The 24,105-nt window shown below is 38.4% G+C and overlaps 1 protein-coding gene across 1 annotated transcript; it reads left to right on the top strand.

Annotated features, from left to right (window-relative positions):
* Nucleotides 1-244: 244 nt before the first annotated feature.
* Nucleotides 245-23,219, top strand: LOC104162650 (unconventional myosin-X; the record flags this gene model as incomplete). The annotated part of the gene is made up of 15 exons (XM_009701429.1): nucleotides 245-513; nucleotides 3,164-3,259; nucleotides 6,603-6,696; nucleotides 7,475-7,530; nucleotides 9,938-10,080; nucleotides 10,539-10,733; nucleotides 11,879-12,036; nucleotides 13,342-13,465; nucleotides 15,195-15,492; nucleotides 17,120-17,327; nucleotides 17,931-18,067; nucleotides 18,995-19,115; nucleotides 21,630-22,082; nucleotides 22,456-22,647; nucleotides 22,931-23,219. Coding segments are annotated over 15 exons (2,655 nt in total), but the record flags the coding sequence as incomplete, so codon positions are not given.
* Nucleotides 23,220-24,105: the final 886 nt, after the last annotated feature.

Below are 24,105 nucleotides of genomic sequence, written 5' to 3'. Positions count from 1 at the left end.
ATAATTATATATATGTTACAGATATGTTTTTGTTATATAGGGATTTATTATAATTTATAATTTAAGGGTCTTTAGATTGCCAACAATATTGGTGGCCTTAAGGATATGCAAAAATGAGATCTTTGGTTTAGTGGCTTACAGCAGAGACTCAGTTTAGCTGCAGCATTGTTGGTCAGCATCTTCCAGCACTGGTTTGGTCACAGCTTCTGTTTTATAATATAATTGTTTGTCTTAACTATGTATAAACCCACGTCTGTCTCTCTTGCCAGGTGGCTTAATAAATACATGGAAGCGACGCTGGTGTGTCCTGAAAGATGAGACCTTCCTGTGGTTTCGTTCCAAGCAGGAAGCACTCAAGCAGGGTTGGCTTCACAAGAAGGGGGGTGGATCATCTACACTTTCCAGAAGGAACTGGAAGAAACGATGGTTTGTTCTCAGACAGTCCAGGTTGATGTACTTTGAAAATGACAGTGAAGAAAAGCTAAAGGGTGCCATTGATGTCCGAACAGCCAAGTAAGTTTATGTGTTTTTATGTTAGCCATAGTTCTTCCTAAATAGTACTTAGGGCTTAATCTGGGAAGATGTTGAGTGCCCTGCCTTCAAATTGTGTGAAAGCATGCATGAGAGTGTGTGTGATGAAGTTATTGAAAGCAAGTGTTGTCCTCACTTGGCTGTCTTAAGTCTACGAAGTGCTCCAGAGCTAAGCCACTGCCAAATACTTCAAAAAACTGCTGCTATAATGAACCCATCTATGCTTTCTCCCAGACTAGAGGCCCTACTTAGTCTGTAATGATTCCCAAGGCAATTTGGGGCATGTTGCCAAGTCCATAGCTGCAGGCAAACCTAGAATGAAGAGCGTAGAATTAATAGGCCCTGAATATATTTAAGTTAGCATGGGTCAAAGCTGTATCTTCTGTATTCATTTATGATTTTTTTTCATGTTTGAAGTAATTGTAGTAGTGGTAGAAAAGTCTTTAAAATGTGTATGTTCATTTAAAAAAAAATAGAATTGTGGGATTCACAGGGAGTGTTGCGAGCGACCTTGAACAACATAGCCTTGAAGGAAATAGTCTGAGAAAGTAAGTAATGAAGCAAGCGCAGAAAGTGAGCTGAAGATAAAAATGTTTTGAAGCACAGCTGTGAGACCCAAACTAGAAGACGCATGTCTTGATTAACAGCACCAATTAAAAGCTTAGCCGCGGCGCGTGGACAGCAGGGGTTAACCAATCCAAGAACAAACTAGGGCGCGTGGACAGCTAGTGAATCTACATAAGCACAAACCTGTAAACAATAAAGGTCTTTGGTTTTACCCGCGCCAGAGTCCGTGAATCAATCCCTCCATAGAATTACTAAACCTAACTTAGTAACTTACATCTTGCTAACTGAAGTTCCTTACACCTTGAAATTCTATGCTTCCTGAAGCATGCATCAAAAAAGTTTTCTAAGGGATGGTATTTTTCCTTCTAAACAGTCAGTGTGCTTTGTGAACTTATAGATTATCTAACTAATTTAAAAATTAGAATGTGCTAACATTGGTAGTCTCATTTATGTATAAAAGTGTACCTAAGCTTTCTTCGAAGGTAGAGAAAAATAGAAATGGCTGTAACACTTGATTCCACTCTGCTCCTTGTAATCTGCAACTGTCCATTTTATTTTGTTACTTTAACAGAGTACTTAAACTAAATTGAAAGTTTAGATTCATATTTTCTTTGGAAGTCTTGGTTTGAGCCCAATTTCAAGCAGGACAAAGTAAATAGTTTCAGTGGGCACCCTGACTTGCTTTTTTAAAACCAATGAGCTGCTGGGCGTCAAGTACATCTTTGAATAAAGACTGAAGTTCCTACCACAATTTTTTTTGTTGTTGAAACTGAATTTGACCCTGTCTCATGTACCATAGCATTTATTTAGCATATTTTTCTAATATGTTTAGACCTTTTTTTTTGTTGTCACCGCATTGTTTCATTGGCTTCTTCCTGTAGTTCTTTGCTGAGCGTACCTTTAAAATTGTTAGGTAAATGTTGTTGAACCTAACTTGAACTGCAGGTTCAATCAATGACTATTTGTGTATAAAACAGCTAAAAGAAAGGGTACTTGTATTTAAAGAGCTGTATGTCATGAGAAATAAGAAATATCTTTTCTAGGTAACTTTAATATTCACTGAGTGCATTCCTAACATATTGTGCAACTTAGATATTTCACCACTCCATATTAGGGAACCCATTGAAATTAAATGAATCTTAGGCTGATTCACTTAAAACACAGAACAGGGAGGTATTCTGTTGGACACTGTTATTGGGAGGGAAGGAAACCAAATTAAGGAAAACAGTACAGAATTATAGCTTTTTGTTCTAATAGCAGATAAATAGTCCTCATGAGTCTGATAAGCAGAGCTTGTATATATTGTTTGTCGGATAGAGACTTATGAGAATAGTGTAGCTGATAAGGATATATAGCTAGTTAAGGAAATAATAAGCTTCAGACAAATACAGTAAAACAGCAAAAAGTAAATCAAGTTGATTTCTTAAGCTTCAGGAAAACCTGATGTACTACTTAAATTACTCCTTAAAAATCTTGTGCTTTGTGGTTCATGATTGTTTAATATATCGATACTTACATGTCCAAACAAATCAGAAAGATGTCAAATTAGAAAGATGTCATTTTTCAGCAGATGAGTGCACAGCTTTTTCTGGAAGTCATGTTTGGAATTGTCTTCATGCTGACTTGCAACCACACAGAATCACTAAGCCAGGTTTTGTTTGCTTTTTGTTTTTAATCTTCAAGAGCTCTCATTTTACCACTCCAAAAATTACTCGGGTATGCAGTCAGTTCAGAAATATATCCATTTGTCAACTCGGTTATCCTTGCCTCTCTTGAGGTTTGATAATGCTTTTTCTTTAGTTCTTGTTAAAACAATAACAGATTAGTCACCTTGGTATAGTGACATTCATAATAGTTTGAATGTTTGTACTATATAGGCAGAAAACACAACTATAGTTTGGTGAATTAATACTGTCTGATCACATTGTGAGTCTTGCAAATGAGCCTGATTAAGGCTGGCTGCTGTTATTTTAAGTATCAGTAGTTTGTGAGCCTCTCAGCAGAACAGAATTTTCAAAATGTTGACAATCTCTAATGCTCCATTTTGGTGTTTTCTTCTTTTCAGAGAGATTGTTGATAATACAGGCAAAGAAAATGGTATTGATCTAATAATGGGTGATAGGACCTACCACTTAATTGCTGAGTCTCCTGAGGATGCAAGGTATGAAAATCATCAGGCCTTTTTCTTCTCTTCCCCCTCCCCTCCTTTTTAACCTCTGTGCCATTCTGACTTGTGCTTGTCATTAATTTGCATTTAACACTTTTTAAAGGCCTGCTGAGAAGAAAATCTTGTGGCAGAACATTACTGGGAAGAGTCAGACTGCCAGTGAAAATTTGCCTAGAATTTGGCTGTTACCCATTTATTACTAGCAACTTTCTGAAGTACAGTATGTCTGTAGAGAGGCAGTCGTCAGCATTACCCTGCTGTGTTTAGCTGCATAGATTAAACCAATATTTAAGACCCTGTAATCTGCCTGAAATAAAATACTGTTCTTTAGGGTTGGGATCTGTTTGCCTAAGCAGAGCCTAAAATTTCTTCAGATCAAAGTTGTAACATGGTCACTGGATTTTAGGGTGAAAGCGTGTTTATGAATAAGCAGAGCGTGCAACAAAGTGTTTCCCTTTCTGTTGGTTTAAAAAGGGTCTTGCTTTTTTTGCTAAAGGATCCATACCAAACTGCAGGGGGAGGCTGGTAGGTAAGGAACAAGCTTGACTTGTCAGATCAGTTGTACTGCATCTTTTTTAAAAAAAAATAAAAATGCGCACACTACAGTTCAGGCGAGATAATAATATGCTTGCCCATAAAAATCAAGCATTTAAATAATGTGAACTTAGTAATCAAAGCTTATTACCTACTGTCTTGCTGCCCAAAGGCCAGAATACAAGATGCCTCTGTCAACATCACTTGAGCTACTTTGCTCTGAAGCCTTGAAAGTTGTTTTGTATTATATTCTTTTTAAAAGTATAATACCTTCCTATATCACAGGACCCTGAGTATAAATTTAGCAATGCTTACCGTGCAGAATCATTCTTCATTTTTTTAAGCATCCTTAAAATTACCCTTGAAACAAGTTATGAGCTTTCCAGGAGTTACTGTTAAGAGTCTTGTGTGATGTGAGTCTATTTTAAAATGAAGGCTTAGCTAAAGTCTCTTCTATTAGACTTGTGTACGTGCCCTAGGGACCAATAAGAAATTATCAGCATAAAGACTTGTCATGCCTCTCTTTCATTTTCTTTCTTAAACATGGAGGAGGAGGAGACATTATACACTATTGTTGCGTATAGTACACATAACATACCATCCAGATTAAATTACTTTCTACCAGTGTATTTCATGTTTCTTTTTTCTCAGTCAGCCCAGAGGACTTTAACGAGGATATGTGTTAGAATTTGTAGATAGACTTAAGCCAAAGCCTTGTTAATGTTTGGTATTGTTAAAAGTGAAGTACAGAATTATTGGACTGTGTTGGTTCTGGATCTGCTATTGAAAAAAAGATTTTGTACATGGGCTAGATCATGATCTGGGGTTGCTTTTTGTTCAAATGAAGAGTAAAAAACAAGAAAAACCTGACAGCCCCCTCCAAAAGAGGAATTACTGTTTTGATCATGGAAGTATATTTGAGGAAAGAAGTAATGCTTCAGTGGGCAGCCATCGCTGAGGGTTTATTCTTTTCAAACCCCTAGCCTGTCTTTTTCCCTATTCCTGGGTTCTGGGACTCAGCTGAAAGACAGAGGAGGTCCTGAGAGGGAAGAAAGCAAAAGGAGAGTAAAATCTGCCTTTGACTTTTGCAAAGTGTCATGATTATTTTCTCTTTTATTGTTTACACAAATATTACATGAAATTATGAAAACTCTGAATTGTTCTTTAAAATCCACTAATAAATTATTACTAAATGTGCATACAATGCTATGAAGTCTTTTCTTGTTTTTAAATAGAAGACTGACATTTAAACACATTTGCAATGCCTGAGCCCAAAAAAGAAAGCTGAATTTAGTTTGTGGAAATTGTTGTCTTCAGCTGATGGTTCCTTCTCTCTAAATGACCCTTCCCTCATTTTGAGGGGTTTTCAGGGACCTTGTCTTGCATCCAGCAAAGTAAGTGTTAAGCATACCCTCTCTGTGGGTATCTCTGAGTCTTAACAAAAGGATCAGAACTAAATATGTTCTCATCTTCTTTATTGTCAGGCACTCTAAATCTTCATTTTTCTTCATGCCTTGCATTGTTTCTAACGAAAGCATGAGCTGTTAGAAAGGATTTAGGATACGGCAGCCGTGGTACTGTTTGACAGACTACACATGTTTTCTCAAGCTGTTTTGGCAGTTTGGTTTCCAGATACCTACATTATGGGGAACAGTTGGCTTCTGAATATTGGAGTTAAGGAGGCAGCACTTGAGTGTCCTAGCCATAAGTTCTGTGACTATGAGCAGTTGCAGAAAAGATAGCTTTATATTTAAATCCAGTAGTTTTGCATTTGTTTCCTCAACCTGGTGGTTGTGGAGGAGCCTCTGCAGAAAAGTGAGGAGTCTGTTTCAAAGGCTGGGATTTTGAGCCCTTTGAAAACTTGGCCCCAGGTGGTTTTCATTAGAATGGCAAATTCATATCTCAAAAGAATGGCATTCAGGAACCTGCCAAACAGGCCAAGCTCTGCCCTCAGATTTCAGTGGGATTGCTTAGAGCAGTTGAGCTTTATCCTATACAAGTGCCAAGAGGGTAGAGATTTCCCAGAAGCAAAAGGTGTGGTTGGAATTAAATCCTTCTGCAACTGCTGCTCAGCACTAGGGGCTGAGGTACTGGAAACCTCTCTGCCAGTTTTCCTGTTGTGGATATATACAAGGCCACTGGAGTGGCACAAATTGTCTCTGGTTCAACTTCACTGGTCCTTCCAGCAGCTGGATTTTCCAATGCTCCATAGGGAACAAAAAGTGTAGAGGTATTTGCTTGGCATTTTTATTCTTTTTCCCCTCATAGTTGTGCTTCTACCGAGGACTTGGGTGGGTATTTGCTTGGCATTTTTATTCTTTTTCCTCTCATAGTTGTGCTTCTACTGAGGACTTGGGTGCTCTTTGCAGAAGTATCATTGTAAGAAACTATTACCAGTCATGCTATCAGTGCAGCAGAATTTATAATCTGAAGGTTGGGTTTCCAATTAAGGGCTTTGTGTGTAGCTAGTAATCTATTTTTTTGCAGATGAAATGTGTGGAATGTGTTACAAATACTCTCTAAGCACTCAGATGTTTCAGTGTGCTTACTGCCACTTTTTGTACAAAGTATTTGTCTCCAGGAAGACAAGTATGACATGAGCTTGGATGGGACACCTGGAGGGGCTTGCTTATACCCAGTATTAGTTGAACTGACATAAAGCCTTGCTGCTTTTATGCATGTTGACAAAAGGAATCCTAAGGAATTTCAGAAACCTGAAGAACCTGCTAGATCTCTGCAGAACAAAGGTGGCAGAAGGCTTGTGCAGAAACAGCATTTTACACTGCTGTCTTTCTCTCCACAGCCAGTGGTTTAGTGTACTGAGTCAAGTCCACGCATCCACAGAGCAAGAGATCCAAGAGATGCACGATGAGCAGGCAAATCCACAGAATGCTGTGGTAAGTCTAAATCTGAAGAACTTTTCAAAGCAAATCTTTTTAGAAAACAGAGGCACTGTGGTGGCCACAGCTTCTGAGAGTCACAACCTAGGTTTCCTTAAATGCAGTGGTAGCTGTGACACTGGCTAGAGGCTCCACATCCTTGGTCCTGTAGCTATACGAGAAGAGAGTGTAACTCCTGATTCCTCTCCCATTATTCACCTTGATGAAAAATGAGTGTTGTTTTCAGGGGTGTGTTTCTTCTGGTCCAGTTCCCTTGCACCACAATGTATGCTTGAGTTTAAAGTTTTGCAAAGATAACAGTTAATGAGTAAAATACAAAAACAAGAGTTGAAAATTTGAGATTTCTCTTGATCCTGCATTTATGATCCATACAACATACACTGGGAATAAATGGGATATATTTGGAACCTAATATCAAGCAAAGGGAAATAAAAACTTGTGCTTAATGACTTCAGAAGTTTGTTCTGAGAGGATGCCATTCATATTGGGGTGGCACTTTTAGGTGAAAAATTCAAGCAGGTTTGGAAGCATAGAAAAATAAGAGCAGTTTTTGAGCTGCCTCCAGCTTAACTAGAGATAATCTTTGACTGTATCTGTTTATCTGAGTCTCTTAGTTTTCCCCTCAGCAGTTTTAATGGTTAAGACAAACTGATGCCCAAATCTGCAGTTCATTTTGCTTGATCAAAGCTGCTGCTCCTTTCACCTGTCTCTGAGTACTGTGAGTAATGTAATAATAAGTGTCTTCCTCCTTTTCTGGTTGGATATTTGTTTATAGGGTACACTCGATGTAGGACTAATTGATTCTGTCTGCGCTGCTGACAATCCAGATAGGTAAGTCAGAACCATGCCTGGTGACTTTCTTTTTCTCCTTTCCCTAGCCAAAATCAGGTGATTTATACTTTAGTCTCTATATTCTACTGACCAACCATGCATTAAAGTGATTCATTATTGCCTCCCTTTTCATTAGTACTAAACACCACATGTTAAAACGTGGAATAGGAATGGTCATGGTTTTTGTGGGGGCCTCACTAACTTCCCTCATGCTGCTTCATATATGAACTGTTCAGCTCCTAAAGTGATCCAAAAGTAGAAGATTAAATATTTCTTTCATTTATACAAGTAATGCTCCTGAAAAAGAGCAGCTTATTTTTGAGTCTTTTAGCAATATAGTAGGCAGAAAAGTTCATTTTAACATTTTTCTGTTCAGCTTCTCATGCAAGAATGTTGTATTCTACAGGGATGAGAATTATCTCCCAGAATAAAAATGTCTTGTAACAAAGAAGACAATGCAGCATAAAAAATAACCGTCAGGATATTCTTAGTTCTTGAATTAGTAACAGTGTTTTGGGGGATAAAAAGTAATCTGGGTTCAGGCTATGACTCTGGTTATAAGGTTACTGGCTGTGAGGTGTTATTTGTAATGTAGGAGTACATTCCAGTCTCCTCATTCCACATATGTGAAATGGCTGGGTTTAAATTACTGGTTTGTCCTTGGCCTGCCAAGACCCTCATACCACAAGTTAACAGTGATTATAAGCCCAGGTTTCCTGAACAATACAACACAAATGTCCAGAGCTTTCAAAATTTTAAGGTAGAAAGGCATTTCTCCTGTAAGCATTTTTCACACAGATTTTTTTTCTTGTAATTTCTTTTTTTCAGTTCTCTGAGTCTAAATCAGTGATGGAAGGTTTTTCAATTAGGAAATGAATTTGACTAATACAGGCAATAGATTATTTTATCTTGACACATACGAGCCCACTGCTGCAAGCTCAAAAGAGTGAAGCTGAGCAGAGAGCCCTTTGAATCTGTATTCAGAAAGAATACCAAGAACAGGCCTTCTGTCATTTTCCTAAACTGGGGAGGAGGAGAGGGGAGCCTGGAAGGTTGGCTACTGTTGATCATAGGCTCCTGTTTGATAGCTTAATCTACCTTAGTTTATACCTTAGCACTCTCTTTTTTCAGTTCTCTTGCCACTGCTCATCTATAGCTTCTGTCCTGTGTACCACATTATCCAGCTTTCTAGAGTGTGCTTCATGTAGCTCAATCTAAAGCTGCCTCCTCTTCACACATTTTAAAACATGGTCAACAAATTCTTCTGCTCAGTTCACATGCTGACTTACTTCCTCATCCACCACTCTTCCTGAATAATGTAGCACTTCACCACCACAGAGACTGTGACCAAAACATTGGATTCTGATCACTCCCTTACCCTCTTCTGTGGCACTGGTGAGCACTAGCTGTAGATAACTCTGAGATAACTTTCAAGATAACTTAGACACTTCTCTTGTTACTGGATTTACTGTAACCTCCCTTCACATAGTTTTCGAATTTTTCCTCCTAATAGTTTTATTTTCTTTTTTCTTTAACCTGTCATCCATCTAGCTTTTACATGGCACACACTGTTTTTGGAGAATGGTATCATATTTGGGTGAACCTCTCCATCGTCATAAACAATTTTTAGTTGATTCTAATTTCTACCCAGTTACCTTCTTGCAAGAACTGTAAAAGGAAGACCCGTGAGCTGCTCATGGCCCAGACTGCATCGTTGCCATTTTCTACGTCTGATACAGTTCTTAAAAACTGTGTGTGTTCCACGACAAAAAAAATTAATGATAAAGGGTTAAAGCAAGCGTTTGCAGGCTGAAGAACCTGCCTCTCTAATCCAGAGAGCCATCAGCACAGTTCACTTGGGCTAGTTCTTCATGCTTCAGTGAATCCTGGTGTAGGATTGGGTAAAAGCCAGATTCTCATTAAAAATAGATTGTACTCTTTGCAAATTGGGTTGCACTGCATTAAAAATAAAAGAATCTGTGTTCTCATGCTGATTCACTATAGACCTTTGTAAATTGTAGTTGGTTTTAGCTAATGTAACCACTGAAGCAGACACTCTAAATAGACCTGACCCTGAAATAGAGTTCTGATTCACATCCAAAGCTGATTAAAGATTGGAGGTTTTTCTCACCATAGATTTGAGATAGGACAAGTTGCAATTTAATGTAAACTTTCCCACCATTCAGAGCCCTAGCATTTTGGTGTGTATCCAACATAAGAGTCCTTTCAAATGCTTAATTTTTTTTTTTTTAGGTTTAGTGGTATTGAAATAAATGTTTTAGATGTGAACAGTATTTGCCTGAATAGAAAATGCAAACTAGGGACAGTGTTTATGGTTATGGTGAGTGAGGTAAACAGTACGTATGTTGATTGGAAAGGCTTTTTCAATCTTCCTTTATTTTCATAGACCCAATTCATTTGTGATCATCACTGCTAATCGTGTTCTTCACTGTAATGCTGACACTCCTGAGGAGATGCATCACTGGATAACCCTGCTCCAGAGGTCAAAGGGGGACACTAGAGTGGAGGGACAAGAATTCATTGTGAGGGGTAAGGACTGAGTGGGGCAGTAACAAAGTAAATAACATCCGTTAAGCTTCGAAGAGATTTTATTGTGGGAACAATCATGGGTAATATGCCAGCATGGTAGCGTTGGAGCCTCATCTTTGTATGGTGGAGTTTACTCACAAATTAATACAGCTGAAATTATACTCCTGCTGTGCCATGTAAGAAAACACTGTAATGATGACAGAAGTATTTTTGTAATTGACAAAAGAATTTTTCTAGGTAAACACCAAAGTTGAAAAGTTTTCATATTAATTTTATTATATCTTCATCATTTCATGGTTTGAGAATTTTATTTAAAGTTGTTTAATATGTGGGCTAAACAATTCACATCATATTTTTCTTGTTGTTGAAAGTATACAATTAACGTTTAGCAACCTAATTTTTTCCAACTCTGTTTAAAAAAAAAAAAAAAAAGCATGATTCAAATTGTTTCTTAACAGGATGGCTACACAAGGAAGTAAAGAACAACCCAAAGATGTCTTCATTAAAACTAAAGAAGCGTTGGTTTGTTTTGACACACAATTCTTTGGACTACTACAAGAGTTCAGAGAAAAATGCTTTGAAATTGGGTACGCTGGTCCTGAACAGCCTCTGCTCAGTGGTCCCACCTGATGAAAAAATCTTCAAAGAGACAGGTAATTGTTTGCTCTTGTTCAAATATACTTTCAGTTGCCTTCTGACCTACTACCTAGTAATGCAACAAACAGTACATAAGAATCTTTTAAATGGATTATTATGGTTGCAGTTTGATGAACAAATCAGGTTCCTAACTCACAGAGGCATTTTACAGGGAATTACTGTGCGAAAAACAGAGGTAATAATGTATACAGGAGTAAAGTTTGTTCTCACCAACACTCAAGTTATCACAGACTGACACTGCTGCTAAGTTAGTGTGAACACTTATGCTTACACATCAAAGACCTGGGGAAAGACATATGAGCAGCACTCTCCTCATACATTATTTTATGTGCTGAGGAACTGTGAGTACCAACATTGGTGGAACAAGTATAGGAAGATCTACAGTAAGGGTCCAGTTTGTGCTAACCTACATATTACACCTGAGTCAGCTCTGCTGTGCATTTTCAAAACTGGCTTTCAACTTGGAAGTGGCTGTTTGCAAATGAGAAGTGACTGTTGACAGCCCTATATAATCTCATTGGGATCACTGACGCTTCAAAGAGGCTTTTGCTAGTGAAAGATGAAATAGATTTTGTTTACTTGAATCTGCTTCATAAAAAGCCTATACAATGATGCAGAGAGAGAATTTGAACTGAAATGCTCTTCCTATCGTAGTTGTCTCTTCACTGGTGTGAAATTAATTACTTTTTTGCAGAAGAGGTAGTTCATGCTTTATACCTGTTTGTACATGTGCCACAGATGATGAAAGACTATCGCATACAGAGCAAGAGTGTCTCGGATTTTTCAGTTAGACAGGACTGGAAAAGTAGGGCCCACAAGCTGCAAGGAGCTAACAGTATTCCGTAGCGGTGTTGTCTTATGATCACTTTTACTAAGATTACTGGGTCAAACAGGAGGCGGCACGATGGTGGTTGTACTCTGAGATTATGCCTAGGCTTTTTTAAAGGAGAGAATCTTCTCAGAGTATCTGTATTATGATACTTAATTACTTGTACAACTTCGTAGTTCCAGAAAAACTGCCAGCATGATCCAGAATGCAGCACTTTCGGTCTGATGGGACTACAGCTGTTTTCAGATGGAATTTGGTTGGGGTATTTTTATAGATACCTTCTGTGATTAATAATTTTTACTGTTCTGGTAGGTTATTGGAATGTAACTGTATATGGACGCAAACATTGTTACCGTCTCTATACAAAATTGCTTAATGAGGCGACCCGCTGGTCAAGTGCCATCCAGAATGTGATTGACACAAAAGCTCCAATTGATACTCCAACTCAGCAACTTATTCAGGATATTAAGGTAGGCACAAACAGGAGGGCCTGGAGTGGGAAAGAATTGTTGCTTAAATCTTTTTTATGTTGGCTTTGCCATGTTGGGTAATAAAGCAGAAAATTAAGTTCTAATCACACTAGGACATGGACTGAAATTGTGGAACCTGAATGCATTCACTGCCCTGAGAAAGGAATTTCTATCTAAACAGTAAAAGAGCAAAGTATGAAATGCAACTTGGAGGGCAAGAGGGGTAACTTTTTTCTGTGAAAACAGTAACAAGTTTTGCTGGTTTGTGTAACTTGATAGACGTTGTCTACACTGGCAGTAGAGCGCAGTGTGCAGGTTCATGAGTTAGCAGACCTGTTTGGCAATGTCCACAGTGAGCAGCACACCAGGATGTGGACTAGACAGCTCTTGTGATTTGTTTTCTTTATGGTTCTTTCCTTGTTCTGTGAGAGTATGGGCTAAGCATCTCATGTCTCTGCGTGATGAGAATCATACTTTATGCTTACTGGTTTATGGTCCTGTTAGAGACATTGCATGCGTAGCCAGAAAATGTCCTTCTGGAGATTTTTGCTAATGTGCTTTCAAGAGAGAGGACAATGATTCTCAGAAGAGACCAAAAAGGTAGGTAAGAGGGGAGAACTGCTACTAACCTTTTCCCTTGGAGAGTGCCACCTCTTCTCTCATAGAAAAGAAGTATCAAGTCCTAAATTCCAAGTCTATGACTGCTGTTCTTCAGAGCAGTAGACATATGTGGAAGTTCAGGGCTGACAGAAGAGAGTGGTCACACATCTGTCAAACTTGGCCTAAGAAAGAACAGTATTCAGACGTCAGAGTGGGTGCATCAGGTTTACAGCATCAGTTTTTCTAGACTACTTTGTTATGGTAGCTCCTGTAGATTCTAACTGAAAAGGCCAATTAGTTATGCTGGAGAAATATTTTTAAAGAAATATATTTAAATATGTTTATAAATGTCTTACATCTTACAGATGTCTTCCAGTTATGAAATACTGGAGTAAAAATGATTGTAAAATGAAAATGCACTTCAAAAAATTTTATGCAACTTCATTTTTGCCTCCTGCAGCTCTGCTGTGGTTGGTTTTTTACTGCACAGATGGAGTAAGCTTATGCAAGGCCTGAGGTTAGCAGATACTGAGCATTCATAGCCTGCAGAGTGCCCTGGCAGCCACAGTACCCACAACTGGATTTAGCACCAAATAGTGTCGGTAACACCGATGACTAATTTTTCTGCCGCCAACCTAAGGGCACGAAGCATTGCATCATTCTTAATGCTGGACCCCAAATCCTGCTTTTTTCTTACCCCAATAGGAAAACTGCCTGAATGCTGATGTAGTTGAACAGATATATAAGAGAAATCCTATTCTCCGTTACACTTATCATCCGTTGCACTCGCCGTTACTGCCACTGCCATACGGGGACATCAATCTAAACTGTAAGTTTTTCAATCATAGAAACACTTCTCCTTATGAAAGACTAAACCAGAGGATGGGATTTTTTAGTCAGTGGGCTTTAGTGAAGTAACAGTAGGCAAAATATATGTTTATAATACAAATAGACAAGTTTCCCTATTCTCTTCTGGGAGGCAGAGAATAGCAGTTTGTTTAGCATAGAGCCATGGGCTTGTTGTGCTCCTGCATGGGTGTTACAGAAGGAGAGGTTGCTATTGCTGCTGTACTGTAAGTTTGTTACCCTCAGCGACACAGCTAAGAAGACTGAAGAAGACTGAGTTTGAAAAAGCCGTGTGCTGAAATAAGCAGCTAAACCCAATTCATTCAGTCTCCTTGAATCATATTCTCCTTGTCAAATTATTGTTGCTTCCTACCCCATGTGAGGAGCTGCAGCAGCCACAACTTCCAATTAACAAGTATAAATTTCATCAGTTGTGGTGGGAAGCATTATTTATGGGAAACAACATTTGAATGGACATGGTTTTAAAAAGTAATGGTTCATTTACTCCTGAAACAGGGGTAATCATGTCTTTTAATATCCTTGGCTGAATCACTAACTTAGTCTTTTTTGAATGAATGGTTCAGAGCTATTGATGGTTGTGAATTTGATGTCCTTAAATGGATTTGCTTATCTTATTTTGCAATTGCTTATTAAACAAGATATGCCTCAGCTCAGAAGTTTCATCCTTGGGAGGAGGGTGGGAGGTCACAGTTGATTAAAAGCTAAGGTATTTCAGGAAAGACTTCCTGGTAACTCAAGCAATATTCTTCGGCTGAAATGACAAGGAAAATCCTAGGAGAAACCTTTTCCTTCTCTTCCCCCTCCTCCTGTACAGTGGCAAGGCACAGTTCTGATCTTCTCCCCACCTGAGCTGGTTGACCCATGCAGGGGTGCAGCATGGTTGCTCTCTATTCCCCACAGACAGGAACACCTAGCTCCCTCTGAGACAGAAGTCTGGCCAAAGTCTTCCCATAGTAAATGTAGCTCCACAGATGGACCGATGCTCAGTTATTGCCTTCACTTGCAGTTGGGTTCAGGTTAGAAACTTCATATTCATAACATACATCTGTACTGTTTTGTGCTTTGATGGTTAGTAGGCCTGACTGATTCAGACATCAGAGCAATCTCTTCCAAGAACTGCATGGTTCTTTTAAGTAGATTGTAAAAGTTGTTAGCCCACGTTGAATAACCTGTAGTACAAAAAAAATCACCACCTTTTCCAGCACTCAAAAAGCAAGCTGCAGTGTCATGGCAATGATTTAGTTTAGTTCAGTAGTATTGTTTGGGTTTAATTGAAATGCTACTGCTGTAGACAAAAGTGACATATCTTGTATCACGTATCACGTATCTTCATCACTTTCCATAGTGCAGTCATGCTTTACCTCACTTACGATCTGATTAGATTTTCACTTTCTTGCAACAGCAGTGTGGGTTGCTCTGGAAGGAAGATTGTCCATCAAAAAAACTCTGATCAAGCAAGATACATGTTGTCAGAAAATGTAAAAATGGGATTTCATTAAATTCAGGACAATCAATAGCAAAATATTTCATAAAATGAGTTTGCATCACACATTTGATATGGAAAAGATCCACTCTAATATCCTGCATAGTAAGGGTCACAGAATAGCATTAAGCAATTCCTAAGTTAAGCCTGAGTGCTTTCTCTTTCATCTCTCAGTCTAAGCACCTTTCTCCCTATTTTTCTTTTGTAGTGCTGAAAGACAAAGGCTACACAACTCTGCAGGATGAAGCCATCAAGATATTTAATTCTTTACAGCAGCTGGAGTCTATGTCTGATCCCATCCCTATAATCCAAGGTATCCTCCAAACAGGACATGATTTACGACCTCTTCGAGATGAGCTCTACTGTCAGCTCATCAAGCAGACCAATAAAGTGCCTAACCCCGGGAGCGTGGGGAACCTGTATAGTTGGCAAATACTCACCTGCATGAGTTGCACATTTCTGCCGAGTCGCAGCATCCTCAGATATCTGAAGTTCCATCTCAAAAGGTGAGAAGCTTTGAACTACTAAAGCAAGAAGTTTCTTCACTCACTGTTTTCTTCACCACAACTTGTAACACTGTTTAGATATCTTGAAGTGAGACTTGAAGATGCATTCACTTAGTGAACTGGTTATGCCAAACAAGGAATCTAAAAAGAAAATGTTGTAGGAAGAGCATGCATGAGTTGATCTGGGTGGAATTATTCTTATTTGAAGAATCAAGCAAAATCCCACAGAATCGAATGCACAATTTGTTAATGTTGACAGATGGGGGGGCTTTCAGTAATTGTATAAACTTGCTTAAGTGACTTGCAGCCCATACCCCCAGGTCCCATTCTCAACTGCCCAAATCAACCTGTTAAAAATTATTCATCCTGCTTACCTTAGTTTTACGAGATATGCATCATGCACATAAAAATAGATTATCATATTTAAAGATGTATTTGAAGTAAAAATGTCTGTTTGCCAATCTAATTCTAAGATATTAGTGACCATTAAAAGAAATAATAAATCATTGTTGACAGTTGAGCATTAACCAGAATGTGGAGTTCCTCTTGCTGTGATGCAGCAGAAGAATGCAGAGTGTGTCATTAGGAAAGTTAGTTCACCACCAACAAACTATTCTCAATAATTTAGAAGTCTTGGCTGTATTTGCTAGAGCATGGACTTTGTCAATCACTTTCCTAAATCTAATTATTTTATAAATATTTGTAAAATGCTTGTATTGAAGATAACACCTTTCACCCAAAGTAAGATCAGTGAAAAATATCAATCACTGTATATAACCGTTGAAATGAAGAAATCCAACATTGATTCACTTTCTCAGTTTAACTCAGCTCATAAACTGGCCTCCTAGTTAAAAAAATTGCAGCTGATACAACATTTGTAGGTTGGTTTCAATATTGTAGATGCATAGTCGTCTTACGGCATTTCTATAATCCTGCAGTCATCTTTTTATACCTTGTAGATCACGAATCACTGTACTTTTCCACATAAATTAAACCTTAGTAGCTCCAAGAAGCTGATATTTTATCACTGGAAATACTATAGAAATACTCTACTGAAAGCTACAGTTCAACAGTTTTCAGTAATTAAGAGTTGAGTTCATTAAAGTTGTTAGTGAATACTCATAATACTAAGTGTTAAACAGTAACATCTAGAGAGAATCTTTAAGAAAATCAGGAATAGAAATCAAATATCCTAAGTGACACTACCACAATACTGAGCAGTCAAGTATGTTTTATTGTTTTTTCTGTAATACCTTAGTGCAGTTTAGTCTTCATTCAACAACTGTTACTGACAAAAAGGGAGCTGATTACAAGATTTTCATAGTTATCTTGCTGTCAAATCTGAGTCATTATAAAATTCCTTCAGTTAATGCTATAAAGGTAGTTCAGTTTTTTCTTTCTGTTAGGTTTGTAGAACAAAGTGATGAAAGTATATAAGTTATCCCACAGTAAATCACAAGTTAGAACACTTCCATTGACAGCGAAGATAAACCTTTGAGCGTGTCAATTAAATAGTGTACTGGATATAGAAGTGCTTTCAGGAAAAAAAAAAACAACAACATTCTCAAATAAGTAAACTTTCTATTTCACTGACCGGCAGCTTGAAGTAGCAATATTTGTCTCACAGGGTTCGTGACCAGTTTCCAGGAACTGAAATGGAGAAATACGCACTTTTTACTTACGAATCTCTTAAGAAAACCAAATGCAGAGAGTTTGTGCCATCGCGGGATGAAATAGAAGCTCTGATCGGCAGGCAGGAGATGACATCCACAGTTTATTGCCATGGTGGGGGCTCCTGTAAGATTACAATCAACTCGCACACTACAGCTGGAGAGGTGAGAAGTGGTGACAGAACAGCTTTGGCCCAAAATCAGTGTGTCTCTTCATGTGCTGGTTCCAGATAGTAGTAGCATTAAACTTCGGAAGTGCTGGGGGTTTCTCTGCTGGTTCCTCTTTTCAGGGAGGGAAGACTTACAGAGCCGTCCCTCCAACCTCCCAGTGTGTTCTGAAGACATCCCTGCTATAAAAACTGTCTTTATTCTGCAGAGGATTACCCAACTGTAGTGCCCTCTTACAGGAAGAAATTACAGGACAGACTAAGCAATTCAGTAGAGGCATTATTTGAATAACTTCAGTAGATAGGGGTGTGTATGAGAGCCAAGTTGCTTGCTAAAACTGTAAGACTCTTGCTGAGTTGGTGAAATATAGGGGTTATATCTGGCCAGGTGATAGCACATATGTATTCTGAAACAATCAGCATAATTTAGTATAAAAATTAAAGTGGAATTTGACAACAATTAATTCTGCTGATGAGAACATGTTAGCAACATTTTTAGCCTAATGTAAAACCTAGCTCTGAATTTTTTTCTTATTATTTGTCTTACTCTGTGGTGCTGCTTTTCCATGCTATGTTTTTTTCATCTGCTGTTTTTCATTAGGTGGTTGAAAAGTTAATTCGTGGCTTGGCCATGGAGGATAGCAGAAACATGTTTGCTTTGTTTGAATACAATGGAACTACTGATAAAGCAATTGAAAGCAGAACCATTGTGGCCGATGTCTTGGCAAAGTTTGAAAAGTGAGTGTGCCTCTCCTTCTCTCTCACCACTAATAAGTAGCAATTAAATAAATTTCCAGTGTCAATAATGCTGAATTTTCTCTTTCTCTTGCTTGTTTGTGATGATGCAGCTGAATTACACACATGCCCGTTCCTGGAACAAAAGCATCTATTTTTTTTTCTTAAAGGAATTCATGAGCCACCTATTCACTTGTGTTTGGTTTTCCTCTGTCTTGACACCAGTAGAGTAATATCTCTCATCATTATTTCCACATTTTCTTTTCCACTACTACAAATTTTTCCACTGTAACTAGTATTGTGGCTATGCCTCAGTACTGGGAGAACTGGACTCCAGGCAGTCATTGCCATTCTGACTACCTGTTGCCTAACTTCACGTGGAAGTCACCACAATACAGCTCACAACATTTTTCTTACCAGTAAAATTGAAACCACGCATAGCACTGTAGTAAGAAAAAGTAATACAAGCCTAAATACCTGTTTGTCATCCTTATGTTATATGCATGGCAATCAGCCTCCTTTCTCCACATAATAATAGGAGAGGGAAATGTCTAAAGAGTTGTGCAATTACATTTTATAACAGGACTTAATAATGTTGCTTTTATCAACACCTGACTGAGCCACAAATAAGCATTTATTAAGAGCATTTGGGTTAGAAACAGTTGACTGAGAACTGAGTCAACATTTGTAAGTCCTTGATTTTGCTGTAGGCTCTACATACACATTCACCCACCCCTCTCTCCCCCCAGGTGACATCAGTCGGTTGTATTGCTGAAGACAATTAGCTCCTGTCAACAATACCAGATTGATAGCAGGTGTAAGAAGGCAAAACTCAGCTGATGCCTTGCTTAGATTCTTCAGGTGTCAATTTAGAAAGGAGTTTGATTTCACAGATCTGATCTCTCTGTCCCTTTTCACACAACCATGCAGGCTTGCTGCCACTGCTGAAGCTGGGGAGATGCATTGGAAGTTCTATTTCAAGCTCTACTGTTTCCTGGACACAGAAAACGTCCCAAAAGATAGCGTGGAATTTGCCTTTATGTTTGAGCAGGTAAAGGACAAAGGTTCCGTTTATGAGGCACTTTTAAAAGAAGGAAAAAAGCAAGAGATCTAGGCAGCACAGAGAGACTTTTAATTATGTGTCTATTTAACTAAATGCACTACTACTCCAGCATCAAGTGCAAAGAAGGCAGTTCAGTGGTCAAAATACGCTTATTCTAAGTGAAGCACATGTGATTTACCTAGTGTTAGGACTTTTTTTACTTCTGCATTACTTGTGAATTGCTTTATGCATAGTGGTAAAAAATTGGGTAACTGGCTCTAAGCTGGATAAAAAAGGATAATACTTGCTTTTAATTTTGCTCTTATGAAACCATTTTCTTAAGTGCAAGAAATAAAGTGAAAAATGTGTAATTGGAAAGCAAATTAATTATTAGAGACCCATGTTGGCAGCTGTACAGAACTAATCAAACGGTAGCTTTTTCTCTTTTCAAAAACTGATTATTTCATAGGCACTATAGTAAAACAAATCAGTCCAGTCTCAGCAGTAACCATAAGACAGCTATGATGAGCAGAAATACACTTAATGAATGTGCTGAGTTCAGAATGAGGCCATATTGTAAAACATAAAATAAATGAAATTGATTTATAATGAAAATTAAATGTGTTAGCAGTTGGATTTCTATTATTATATGAAGTCCTGTAGTTGCTTAGAAACTCTCTAATGGCATTTATTATTGTTGATTGACCCTCTCCTTTTCTACTATATTGCAAATGGCTAAAAATTTTTCCAGTGGACAGCTTCTTTCGAGTGGGCGCTAGAGGCAGATAAAGATTTCTGTGTAAGGCTATTTGCAATGCCAAGACACTGACGTTCTGTTGGCAAGCAAGCCTGATGTGATCAAGAACTGAGATGTTTCACTTTTCAAATGTATGAAGCCTTTTCCCCTTCCACAGGATCAGAAACATCCTGACTGTAATACAGTATTTCTTCCTTGTTTACGGTTTAGGTTTTAAGGCACCATATTACATCATGAGTCTACCAAAAGTTTCCTTCCAGAGCCTACTACTGTAGCTCAAACCAGAACTGCTTATTGTTGGCTGAAGGATCTGGGCAATAGATTGCCTTGGTTGGACTTAGAAACGTTGCCCTTCTGACTTTCTGTCTGTTTTTACATACTGAGGAGTCAGCCAGTTAATGTCTCTGCTTTGGGATGAAGTTCAAACAGTAAGAAGAAAATCCATGAGAGCTCTGCATCAGATATTTTACATTACATTATTGGTTTAAGAGTCAGATTTAGATAGTTTTCTGTATGAACAGCTAAAACAAGCACAGTCGCTGAAGCAGACTGTTTTCATGTAGCATTCTGTGCTGACTGGTGTTTAGCCAAATATTTTATGTCTTGCCAAGACCAATAATATTTCAGTTATAAAGCATGGCACATTCAATCCCTATGATTAATGTTACAGCAATACCTCAAAGAGGTGACTTATTACATTCTAACATCAGTTCTATCTGCTTTTGATGTAAGTCATCAACTTTTTCCAGCCAATTAAGAAAGTTCCCTTTTTGTCATCAGTTTCAGTTCTGTAACCTACATTATTTTAAAGTCCGAGTCCTTTAATTCATACGACGCTGAAGAAAATCTTTTGGTTCCTCTTTCTCATTAAAATACTGCCCTTTCATTTTCCCAAGACAACTCTTTCTTCTGCATGTGTACAATCTCAGGGAAACAGTCTTGCGTGTTTAAAGGCACATTTTGTCTCCATCTTAAGCGTACGCCTAAATGAACTAGCATGCACTTAGATGTGAATTATCTCTGTGTGTTTACTAAACTGCTTGCAATTCCTGCAGCTCCAGACATGAGGCATGTGTGTTTCCTGTACTACTGTCATATGAAAAAAAAAAAAAATATTCGTAGCTGCTGCACATTTCCAAAGGTTTGAATGGGTGTGCAAAGAGATAGGGTTTGAAAGTGTCATCTTGGTTCAGAATCTCATCCCTGATGCTACAGACCACTATAACATATAAACGTTTCACTAACTTTATCTGGGATTCATTGAAGATTTACTGCTTTCCTCCCTCAGTGAGGTTTATTACAAAGCTGTCCTAGGGCTTTGCTTGTTTAGCTGGAAATACCAGTTTTCACAGCCAGATTATTGACAGCAGTAAGCAAAAGTAGATATCCATTTCTTCCTAGTGCCCTTGAACATAGATGGCTTCCTCCCAATCAGATGTTTAGATCCTGATTTTCTCCCTTTTACATTTTATTTTCCTTTTTAGTAATTCAGTTGCTCTTATATATGTGAGTTCACTAAGAGCCATACTAGTAACAGTAATTCCTGTCTAGCAAGTTCCTCAATTACCTTGCAGTTCTTCTGCAAGGTAACCCTGTCTTGCCTAGTTTAACAAATTTGCCAAGAGATTTACCACACTTGATTTATTTAATGGACCGTTCATTTCAGATCCTGGGTTTTGCCTGGCAGTAAATCTACTTCCCATTTCTCTCTTAGTCCTTTCAAAGACCAGTTTGTACATAAACAGCTACCTTTTTCCCCTTGATAGGCTCATGAAGCAGTGATTAGAGGACATTATCCTGCTCCTGAAGAAACCCTCCAGGTCCTTGCAGCTTTGCGTCTTCAGTACCTTCAGGGAGATTACACTCTGCATACCACCGTACCAGAAATGGAGGAAGTCTATCCCTTGCAAAAGCTGAAGTCTCGGATTACGCAGTCTACCAAAACGTTTACTGCAGCAGAGAAGGCTGAGAAGAAACGAGCCAGCTTTCTTGAAGGAACATTGCGGAGGAGTTTTCGCAGTGGCTCTGTCAGCAAACAGAAGGTTGAGGAGGATCAGATGTTAGACATGTGGGTCAAAGAGGAAATCTCGGCTTCCAGGACTAGCATTATTGACAAATGGAAAAAACTCCAGAGGATGAACCAGGAGCAGGCTATGGCAAAGTATATGGCTTTGATTAAGGAATGGCCTGGCTATGGCTCAACTCTCTTCGACGTAGAGGTGAGTAAGACCTCCTGAACACTCAAACTACAGTTTACACTGTATAAATTATGATTTCATTAGAGTAGCGAAACCATAAATATGGTATCGCAATGCTCAGACAGCTGATATAATAACATCTTAGGTATTAAAAGCATACTCCCGTTAGCAAGCACTGTAGCTATTTAAATCCACTAGTTAGCCATAAAATACAGAGGGATGGAATGCTAGTCTGATGGGTTGCAGGCAAGTTTGAGAAGTGTAAAAGGCTGAGTTCAAAGAGGGACAAGCAATATGCGCATTTTAAAAAATGGTTACAGACAAGAACGTCAACAGTAAGTGTTGTGTGGCTCCTAGTGTTCCCTTTGCTGTTAATTTACATTTTGTCCTCTAGTGTAAAGAAGGGGGATTCCCACAAGAGTTGTGGCTTGGAGTCAGCGCTGATGCGGTTTCTGTCTACAAGCGTGGGGAAGGAAGGCCTCTGGAAGTGTTTCAGTATGAACATATCTTGTCATTTGGTGCACCGCTTGCCAACACCTACAAGATCGTGGTGGATGAGAGAGAACTGCTTTTTGAAACTAGTGAGGTAACAGCAAGAAGGAATTTTGTTATTGTGGTCTTCCTGTTGTGATAGCCAGGCTACTTGGTAATTTAAGTAATTGCTGCAAATGTTACAGATCTATTCAAGATCCCTGTAAAGCTAAAGGGGAGACATAACGAGATGGATAGAAGTGCTGAGTATTTTTATTTGCTTAACCACAAAAGGGTTTTGTTGAAAGCTGGACAGTTTTATATTGTTAGTGTCTAAAGAAATTCATTGACATACTGTTACCATACTAAGAACTTTGCTCTTTATACTCTTTTGCCAGGTGGTTGACATTGCAAAGCTGATGAAAGCTTACATCAGTATGATTGTGAAAAAACGCTACAGCACCTCTCGATCAGTGAGCAGTCATGGAAGTCAGGGCAGCTCCAGGTGAAAACAAAACCAGTTCTACTGTGCTCTAAATAGAACATATCACTGCTTGGCCTCAAAACGACCTGATGATACTGATCACATCTGTTGACAAGCTAGCCAAGAACCGGAGTTTCCACGGAAAATATCTTCAAACATTGTTTTAGAAAGACCACAGGATGGGGACGAGAAAATCAGCTGAAATAGTCAAATACTAGAACTGCTGGCTCGTTCAAAATTTTCCAAAGCATTATTATCTTCAGTTGATGTAACAAATGCCTTAAGACTTGATCCACTGCAATACAAGCAGTAATAAGTGCCTTACGCTATTAGACCCAATTTGTATTGACCTAAAATTGCTGATAAAAGTCAAGAATATTTTTTTTGTCCTTTCAGAACACTGAAAGTTACGTTCATCTATTCTGCACTAATCTACTGGCCTGTATACATGTGGGAAGGGGGAGGGAAGAAGAGCAAGGTATATTTTTTTTGGAGAGCTGCTGGCAGCCTTCCTGATGGACACCAACATTTTGTTTCCCCTCGCTTCCATGGATGTGCACATTGTGCATGGGTATTTGAGCTGTCAGTAAAAATTGACTAATTTTATTCTGTATTTCACAAGTCTTTTGAAGCAAAGGGAATAAGTATGTGCAATGGTGTAAACAGTCTTTCTGTACATTTTAATAGTTCAGAGTTATAGTTGTTACAATTGTATGGTTACTTTATAAGCAGTTTTATTAACAAGTAAATTTCAAAATTTTCATACATTGATTTTACTATTGCAAATATGTATTACCATATAAGTAGCAGAAGTCTGCATTCTGTATCTGCTGTATTATAAAGAGAGATGTAGCTGAGAATATTTATAGACTACCCTAATATGGAAATACAGTTATCAGTTCAATACTCCATAATGTCAGCTTAAGTTTTCAATATTAAATTTTTCTTTTAAAGACATCACTCTTTTATAATTCTGGCTGGACTCTCCAACCCAGACTGACTGCCAAAGGTCAGAGCCCTTCAGAATTGACTAGAGAACACAAAGTTATACAATACAACTGCTTTAATACAGAGTTCTCTGTTTTACCT

Source organism: Cariama cristata, unplaced genomic scaffold (assembly GCF_000690535.1).
Source record: "Cariama cristata isolate BGI_N322 unplaced genomic scaffold, ASM69053v1 scaffold37955, whole genome shotgun sequence".
In the NCBI taxonomy this organism is placed as follows: Eukaryota; Metazoa; Chordata; class Aves; order Cariamiformes; family Cariamidae; genus Cariama; species Cariama cristata.
The sequence above is the reverse complement of the archived record's forward strand: the minus strand, read 5'-3'. Positions and strand labels throughout refer to the sequence as shown.